Raw genomic sequence first — 9,940 nt, forward strand, 5'->3', positions numbered from 1 at the left:
ACAGAAGTGACAGCCAAGGGTAGAAGATCAGATGCAAAGAGACTAGCTCTGATGGATTCTGTGCAAATACAAAGTTACACCAAGGATGATGAGCATCCTAAGGAGCAAAAGAGATGTCAATGGAATAAGTAGATGGGGGCTCAAACAGGAGCAGAGATGGTGGGTCCTTCTTGGGTAGCACCCACCTTAAGTTTTGCTACAGAACAAGATTATTTTAAAGCCCTAGAACTTCATTTTTGGAGGCCTAGGGATGAGTGTACAGATCTGAAGAAGACTTGAGATCTAACACTACCATCCCAAGCCCAATATGAGATTCTTGATGGGAAGTGTGAGTCACCTTACCTGCAGCAGAGGGAAGTTGGCTATAATGTTGGCATCCAACTCTTCCATGTTGTAGATCATCTCAACCAGGTGAATATCAGCTTTGCTTAGCTTGTTACCAACGAGGTAGTCTTGTCCATGGCTCTTAAACACCTGAAGAATTCAAGGAAACACATCCTAAACACACAAAGCTGTAGAGGAATTTTAATTCAGCAACATGGCTGCTCTGGCAAGGGATCACATCCAAAGCCCTCCTAGGACTATATCATCTGGCCAGAATGCAGACATGTCCTGGATTATAGTATGATTTGGCTGTAATACATACATGCTCTTAGCACACACCTTTAATCTCAAGCAATATAAGTAAGGTTAATTTGTAAAAGGAAGGAGTAATGTTTTAAAGTGATATCTAATTGAAGGCCAGAAAAAGTGATGAATCAGAGAAAGATTTGATAGAATGAGTCAGAGATAGGATACACCCAAGTCTCACTAGAACAGAGAGAAAAAAGAGTCAATTGAAGGGAGCAGTACAGAGAGAAGAGGGAGGAGGCAGTTTTACTAGGACTGTTTTTTTAATCCCACTGCTCCCCACCCCTTTTTAAACCAGAACAGTTTTACAGAGACAGGTTGCAGGTGGAAACAGAACAAACCAGAGAATGAGAAGGAGCCACAAGATTAAAACATATTTCCAGAGGACAAGCAGAGCAATTCCATTAGAAGTCCAGAGAATCCAGTTTGAATCAGTCAGGTTGGTGGGGAGTTTTGAGCCAGAACAGCTGAGTTGAACTAGTCAGCCAGAGTTCAGAAAGAATAGAAAAGGGGAGCTTATTCAACAGCAATCCTCTAGATAATAATTACATCTGGTGAATAAAAGTTATGTTTACATAGAGCCAGGCTGGGGGCCCTACCTCTTTCTGTTGACTTTAACTCTCAGAATTGTCTTATTAGTAGATTGGGGATGGGGGATGGTGAGTAAATTAACAGGAGACTCTGACGAATGGCATCAATGTCCTTATGAGGGGATCTGGAGGGTTCCTTAACCCATTGGACATTAATAGAAGTTGGCAATCCATGAAAAGGAATCAGGCCTTCATCAGGAATTATATCAGGTACCACTTTGATTTCCTTTCCAGTCTCCAGAATTGTTAAAAATTAACATTTGTTGCACAACTCTCATAGTCTATGGCATTTAACAAATAGCTAAGTCTCACTCTAGTAATAAGACATGCTCTAAACCAGTGTTTCTCAGCCTGTTGGTTGCAACCCCTCTGGGGATCTGCATATCAGATATTCACAATTATGATGCATAACAGTAGCAAAATTACAGTTATCAAGTAGCAGCAAAATTACAGTTATCAAGTAGCAACAAAATAATTTTATGGTTGGTCACCACAACATGAGGAGCTGTATTAAAGGGTCACAGCATTAGGAAAGTTAAGAACCACTACTTTAAACTATTTTTCAATAGGGCCTTGATATGCCACCCCCTTTAAAGCATACTATTCAGTGGCCCAGGCTGGGTCTTCCTGTCTCAGCCTCCTGAGTCCTGGGATTATAGGTATATGCCACCATACCCACACTAATATTAATGCTCTTAAAGTTCAAACAGCTTCCACAAACCTTTTCAAAGGCAGGAAAGTAACGGTTTGTTGCTTTTTCTTTCATCAGAGCAATATTTGCTTCTTTGACCCCAGGTGGGTCAAATGGGTAGAGAATAAACATCTCATTCAAATCTGCCAACCCTTCCGAATACATATCGATCCTGAAAGACAATAACAACACAACTGTCAACATAGCCTGCCTGACAGTTCTCGGTTTGAAAACCTTGAAGAATATCAGTAGATACAGCCCTACCTCCTCCTGCTTCTTCCTCCAGTGAGGACCTGGTATGCATTAGACATTATGTTATGATTTCTACACTTACATATTAACATTGGTTTCTTTGAGAAATCTACAATGAACACATGTGTCTAAAACTTTTCTTGTCCATGTGGCCAAATACAGATAGGAGCATTTTGGTGACCTGTCCAGAGTCATTGTCAGAAGAGAACTTAAGTGGAATTAATGTGTGTACCACTGATACTGCTCATAGAATTACCACTTCTACTTTGGCTTGTGCTATGAACATAAAGGGCATGGGTATCAGGAATCAAAGCTGGTGAACACTCACAAATTCCTGCCACAACTTAGATGCTTTTCTGTCTAGCTGCACAGCATAAACACATTTTTTTCCTAATGTCACAAATTCTCTCAGTGATTTTAGAGTTTCAAGATTTGCATATGTCTCTTATTCATTTTATTTTCTGTAAAGAGTAACATAGGTCGAGTGTGACATATATAGGACTAGTTTCAGTCCTACCTGTGGGGATACCCCATGACTCCAGTGTAGGCTCTCGTGTGTCTGTTGGAAAGCAGTTAATAGATAGATATAGGAGCATTTGCTTGTGGGCTCTCAATTCCATTCCACTCCATTGCATGTCTGGTTTTATACCAGCCCTACACTAGTTTGGGTGCCATCGCTGTTTGGTACATTTTGAGGTTAAGTATCTCAGTTTCATTCTTTCTGGGAGGGGTTGATTCACACAGTCTTCTTTATTATTTTTTTTTAAAGATTTATTTATTTTAAAGAGTTATTATGTATACAGTGTTCTGCCTGAATGTATGCCTCCAGGCCAGAAGAGGGCACCAGACGGTTGTGAGCCACCATGTGGTTGCTGCGAATTGAACTCAGGACCTCTGGAAGAACATCCAGTGTTCTTAACCTCTGAGCCATCTCTCTAGCCCCACAGTCTATCTTTTAATTGGGAAATTTAATGCATTCACATTCAAGGTTGTAGCTGAGAAAGAGACACGCCCCCCATAGCACTGATCATCTTTCAGTTGTGCTGCGAGTTCTTTTATCTCCTTCCACTTTTGTTTGCCCATGTTTTGGTGGTTTTCTACGGAGGCTGGGATTGATTTCCTCCTCTTCATCCTTTGTGGCTTTGGACCACTTTTGCCCTGCGCACGCCCCTACTTTCCAGATGAAAGATATTAATACCATCCTTTGGCTTTTAGTTTAAGACCCCTTAAGCATGCGCAGTGGGACTGGCCCTCTGACAATAAACTCCCTTAGTTGTGTTAGCCCATTCAGTTAGTCTAGAGACTCCTGCTGTAGGTGACTTGACATGACTTTGCTTGTTTCCATGCTCCATCACTTCTGACACATTGTGATATATGTAATACTGTCATATGATGTAATATCAGTCATATGATATAATACTGTTATGTGATATAATACCAGTCATATGATGGAATACTATCATATCCCTCAGAGAGGATATATTTTATTGGACTTATCTAGATCTTCTGAGCTTCACAGAATGAGTTTTTTTTTTCATCTTTGTTAAACTGTGGAAAGGCATCAACCATGACCTCACTTACGGCCGTCTGTACTCCTTCCTGTCTCATACCAGAACACTGATAATGTAAAGGTTTATTCACGTAATTGTGTCCCATGTGTGTCATGTTTAGTGTATTACCTTTTGTTTTCTTAAAAATTCTGACTGGGGACTGGAGAGATAGTTCAGCAGTTAACAGCACTGGCTGCTCTTCCCAGAGGACTAGGGTTCCATTTCCAGTACCCACCTGGCAGCTCATAACTATCTATAGCTTCAGGCTCAAGGGATCTGACATAGTTTTTCATTTCTTGGGCAATGCATGCATTTGGTACACAGACATACATGCAGGGAAAACACCCATACACATAAAAAAAAAATTCTAACCCCCATGTTGTAAAGGGCTGAGGTCCTTTCCTATGCCTGTATATGTCAGGGTCATCAACTATAGTTTTCAGTTACCACAATTCTTTAGTGCCAAGATTTCTGACCAGTTGTGTTTACAAATCTCTTTTTCTTTCTAAATTTCTCATCTAAATCATGGATTCTTTCTAAATTTGAGGCTTGCATTTTCTTTCATTTTTCTTTTTGTTTCGTTTTGTTGATTTGTTGTTGTTGCTGCTGTTGTTGTTTTGAGATGAGTTTCTCTGTGTAGCTCTGGCTGTCTTGGAACTTGCTTTGTAAACCAGGCTGGCCTCGAACTCAGTGATCTGCTTGCCTCTGCCTCCCAAGTGCTGGATTAAAGGATTGTGCCACTATGCCTGGTAGATTGTATTTTCTTTTTGCTAAGTCTCATTAAAATTATTCTTTGAAATTTTTAGTCAATTGGTTCCCTTTTATTGGGGTCTGGTTAGAGTTGTTGAGTTTCTCACGTGGCATGTTTTTTTTAAGCTTGTTTCTTCATGCTTCCAGTATCCCCATATAGGTACTGATACATTTGATGGTTTGGTTACTTCTCCCACTTTCATGTAAGAGTGGCTTTCATAAAAAAAGACTTTCTGCTGATAATCTTAGGTTTTGGTTGGATAGACAGCATTGGTTTTTAAATGTCTAGTGGGCATTTCAGTGCTCAGGTATGCTGCCCAAATATTTCCAGTGATACAGCTGTTGCTTTTTAATTTTTATTTATTTATTTATTTTTTATGTAGAGAAGTATGCAAGATGCTTCTAGTTAGACACTCTGCTCATTTCTTCAGCAGTTTGAATATTACAGGAGCTGCTGTGAGCATTTCTGTACAAGAACAGAGGAGGGCAGTTTTTGTTTCTCTTGGATAGACACCATATTGTAGAACTGATGGGTCACTGCTAATACTTAATTTGACTGTTTGGGGAACTGCTAATATTTCATACTTTACCCACTTTAATGTTTTGGAGTGTTATATGTGTGTGTTGCAAGTGTATAGGGGGTATACCTGTCCATATATACGCATGTGGATGCCAGAGGTCAATGCCAGGTATATTCTAATATTCCCTTCCACCTTAAAGAGACAGATTCTGCAGAAGTGGCAGGGTAGCTGGGACAGGATTCATTCTACCTCTGTCTAGAACTAGGAGGGATGGCTGATCCACAACCCTCTCTGCACACCTTTCCTACAAGTGGAGAGCTTCTCTCCAGGGAGTGCTCTGACACCGGGTCGCAGGCAAGGTCACCATTTTCTCTCCACTGATTTTCTAAGGTGGGAGGCTCAGGCCACAAAAGTGGCAGGGTAGCTGGGACAGGATCCTTTCTGCCTCTGTCTACAACCTAGAGGGACAGCAGGTCCACAACCCTCTCTGCACACCTTTCCCAAAAGCAGAGAGCTTCTCTTCAGGGAGTGCTCTGAACTCAGGTCTCAGACAGGACCAAGTTATTCTCTGAGAGGCTCCACCCAGGACCTGGTTCAGACAGACACAGACATCCACAGCCAAAGAGTGGATGGATGGAGCTTGGCGACTCTTATAGAAGAATATGAGGAAGGATTACATACCCCAAAGGGGAGAAGGACTCCACAAGAAGACCAACAGAGTCAAATAACCTGAACCCTTGTAGGTCTCAGGATCTGAACCACCAACCAAAGAATGTACAAGGGCTGGCCAACCCATACATATGTAACAGATGTACAGCTTGGTCTTCATGTGGGTCCAGAATAACTGAAACAGTAGCTGTCCAAAAGATGTTGCCTGTACATGGAATATGTTCTTCTAGCTTGGCTGCCTTGTCTGGTCTCAATAGGAGAGGAAATCTGAAGTGGCAGAGGGTGGAGGGATACACAGGTGGGATACACAGGTGGGTCCACCCACTCAGAAGAGAAATGGAGCATGGAGAGAGGATTGTGGGAGAGGGTGACCAGCGGGGGGTGGGGGAGTGGGGGTGAGTGGGATATAAAGTGAATAAGTAGATAAAATAAATTTAAATTTAAAAAAGAAAAAGAAAAAAAGAGAGAAACAGACTTTTTAATGAACTTGGAACTCAAATGTTTTTGCTAGACGGGCTGCAAGCACCTAGAATCTCTGCATTGCTACCTCTCAGAACTGGGGTTACTGCTACACTTAGCTTTTCTGTGGGTGCTGGATCTCACAACTTTAATCTGTATGCTTGGAAAGAAACTACTTTACTGAATGAGCCATCCCTCCTCCCAGAGTTTATTAAGTTTCAATGAAGCAGCTTTATCACAACTGGGAGGCAGCCAGCCAATTCTGGTAGCCCTGATTCAGGCTGACTGCTTTGGTTCTACATGACATAAGAGAGGTGACTCCAGAATCTTAGGCACCTAGGTTCTATTAACCCATGAGCATTGGACTAATCTACATAATTAGCTAGTACCTTAATTTCCTGGTCCTGAACACGATCATTTCTAAAAATTAAAAGATGGCAGACAAAATCCTTCTATGGTAACACCTCCATTTCTAGACATTTCATGTTAGGAGCATCCAGTCTCTGAAAGCCTGCACATCTAAAATATTGTTTCCACTTTTCTTCCCAATTCAATGCTGATAGAGTTATCAAGCTTCTGTTCCTATGTTGTGTCTGAGAACATCAATATCCTCGTCTATCATTCCAATCACCAGGAATCCCCCCCCCGCCCCCCGCAAAGTCACTCACAGCTCATCTCCATAGGATTCTACCATACTTGAATCCAGTATAAATACCAAGGCAGGCCTGGTGTTCATGACCCCTCCCTCACATAGATCTGATCATTCATTGAAGGACTTAAACCCTTCCCATGATAGCCATCGATAAAGAAACAGAAATATACTATACAGGGCTCTCTCCTTCATGTCCTTCCCATAGAGGTTGTGTTTGTTGGAAAAATAGTTCATAATGGCTCTCGTCTGTACCAGCTTCATCCCATCAACCTCCACCATGGGCACTTGCTGGAACATCAGAACTCCATCTGTTGAAAAATGAAAAAAATATAGGTCATATATGCAGGATGAAAAGGGCTCAGATGACTAAAAAATCCAAGAGGAAATAAGACTATTGCCTGGTAACTTAACATTTGTAATTAAATATAATTGCTTCGTTTTAAGCTTCCCATAGTTCTTCCCAGCCCTCCAGCCCTAATTCATTAGCTTCATTTCTGTCTTTATTCCCCATCCAGATACATGTAAGGGGATTTCTTCATGTTGTCTTCTGTTTATAGCCATATTTAGGAAATTGTGGGAGAAGAGAACAAGGTGACCAGCCAATAACAAGGTTGGTCCAGAGAATTTAGACAGAAATTCTGTCTAAAGTTGGGTCTTCTTCTAATAAAAGTACCAGGTAGTGGGTCCCAGGTGGAGCAGTCTCTGGATAGTCCTTCCTTCAGTCTCTGCTCCATAGTTGTCTCTGAAAATCCTTCCATGGGTATTTTGTTCCCCCTTTTAAGAAGGATCGAAGTATCCACATTTTGGACTTCCTTCTTCTTGAGTTTCTTGTAGTTTATGGATCGTATTTTGGTATTCTGAGCTTCTGGGCTAATAACCACTTATCGGAGAGTGCATAACATGTGTGTTCTTTTGTGATTGGGTTACCTCATTCAGGATGATATTCTCCAGATCCATCCATTTCTCTAAGAATTTCATAAATTCATTGTTTTTAATAGCTGAGTAGTACTCCATTGTGTAGATATACCACAATTTCTGTATCCATTCCTCTGTTGAGGGACATCTGGGTTGTTTCCAGGTTCTGGCTATTATAAATAAGGCTGCTATAAACATAGTGGAGCATGTGTCCTTACTATACGTTGGCTCATCTTCTGGGTATATTCCCAGGAGTGGTATAGCTGGGTCCTTTGGCAATACTATGTCGAATTTTCTGAGGAGCCACCAAACTGATTTCCAGAGTGGATGTACCACCTTGCAATCCCACCAGCAATAAAGGAATGTTCTTTCTCCACAACCTCTCCAGCATCTGCTGTCAACTGAGTTTTTGATCTTAGCCATTTTGACTGGTGTGAGGTGGAATCTCAGTGTTGTTTTGATTTGCATTTCCCTGATGACTAAGGATGTTGAACATTTCTTTAGGTGCTTCTCAGACAATCAGTATTCCTCAGTTGAGAATTCTTTGTTTAGCTTTGTACCTCATTTTTAATAGGGTTATTTGATTCTCTGGAATCTAACTTTGAATCCTTTGTATATATTGGATATTAGACCTCTATCAAATATAGGATTGGAAAAGATCTTTTCCCAATTTGTTGGTTGCCATTTTGTCCTATTGACAGTTTCCTTTGCGTTACAAAAGCTTTGTAATTTTATGAGGTCCTATTTGTCAATTCTTGATCTTAGAGAATAAGCCATTGGTGTTCTGTTTTCCCCTGTGCCCATGTGCTCGAGGTTCTTTCCCACTTTCTTTTCTATTAGTTTCAGTGTATCTGGTTTTATGTGGAGGTCATTGATCCACTTGGACTTGGGGACTTGGGGATGTTTTATTAGCAAATACTCAGCAGCCCGGCCTTTCTGACCTTAAGTGAGTCTCAAGTTTGCTCAAAGAACACTTATCCTTTACATTTTAACTACTCTATATGTCTCTTTGGCATTTTAATGAACCAGAACACACACACACATACACACACCCAGGGTTTAACTCTTCTGGAAGATATCCCTTTATCAGGGGTCTTCAAATAATTGGGCTTACCATTTCTTAACTTCTCCAAGTCTTCATTAGTGTGTATAAACTTCTCTTCATACTAGAAAGAAGAAACAGCAAAGGAGTTATTTTTTCTTTAGTATCGTAGGCTTCTTAATTTGAGTATATTCTCTTTGATACATGGTGTGAGTGAGGTAATACTTTGAAGTTTGGTAATATATGCAATAACATGCTTACAGCTATTTCAATATTTATTTATTTATTTATATTTATTTTATTATTTTTTGGTTTTTTGAGACAGGGTTTCTCATAGTCCTGGCTATCCTGGAATTCACTCTGTATATCTGACCTATCAAGAAGAGTGCACAACTCACAGCATGCAGCTGCTCATCCAAAAGGTAATCTCATTCTCACCCTCTTCCCCACCAAGAGCTATGGCAACTATACAATTAGGAATGGAATTCACAAAGAACATCCTGCAATGTTCTTCTGATTGTGAAGCTCTAAGATCTCAGGAGTGTTGGTGTCTCCAAGAAAGATTGTTGGGTCAGCAGTACAAGATGTTACATGGGTCAAAAGTCCCTAGCTTGAATTGTCAACTTGACATAGCCCATAGTTACCTCAACTAGGGATCTCCTTGATCAGATTGACCCAGGGACATGTTTGTCTGGCACGTTCTTCATTATTAATTGATGTAAGAGGGCCCAACCCACCATGAGTAGTGCTATCCTTAGGCAGCTGGGCCCAGTAAGCAGCATTGCTCCATGGTCCCTACCCAAGTTACGGTCACAGCTTCCTTCAATGGTTGACTTTAACATGTAAGCTAAATAAAACCCTTTACTTCCAAAACAAGTTTGGGGCAGTGTTTTACTTTTTTTTTTTTTAACTTACAAAAGCAAATCCTCTCTTTTTTCCCACTTTGCCTGTCTTCCATAACTTCTTGTTTTTTTTTAACTTTTATTGCATTATCAGAAAAGTTACATGATTTAAATTTATCTGATTTTGTTAACATTTAAAAACATATTTTAACTAAATAGAATTGAATCACATTCTTGTTCCCCTTTTGTACCACCGCTCCTCCCATAGACCCCCCTTCAATACCTATATTTTTTGTTGCATTCCTTAATATTTATAAAATATTATAAAAATAAAAATAAGTATTATAAAAGTTGTTTGATATAAAACAACAATCGAT

General features: G+C 40.3%; 1 protein-coding gene across 8 annotated transcripts in view; it reads right to left on the reverse strand.

The window, feature by feature from the left end:
• Positions 1-9,940, reverse strand: part of LOC116088234 (glutathione S-transferase A6) — a 34,378-nt gene that overhangs the window by 5,623 nt on the left and 18,815 nt on the right. For 7 of the 8 annotated variants that reach the window (XM_031366991.1, XM_031366992.1, XM_031366993.1 and 4 more), the window contains 4 exons: positions 8,794-8,845; positions 6,940-7,072; positions 1,942-2,083; positions 343-474 (listed from right to left, as the gene is read on the reverse strand). In XM_031366991.1, the coding sequence (XP_031222851.1) occupies positions 343-474; positions 1,942-2,083; positions 6,940-7,072; positions 8,794-8,845 (459 nt within the window). Of the gene's footprint in view, positions 1-342; positions 475-1,941; positions 2,084-6,939; positions 7,073-8,793; positions 8,846-9,119; positions 9,458-9,940 lie in introns of those variants that run through there. The other variant, XM_031366997.1, reaches the window with a different exon arrangement.

Source organism: Mastomys coucha, unplaced genomic scaffold, assembly GCF_008632895.1.
Source record: "Mastomys coucha isolate ucsf_1 unplaced genomic scaffold, UCSF_Mcou_1 pScaffold14, whole genome shotgun sequence".
NCBI lineage: Eukaryota > Metazoa > Chordata > Mammalia > Rodentia > Muridae > Mastomys > Mastomys coucha.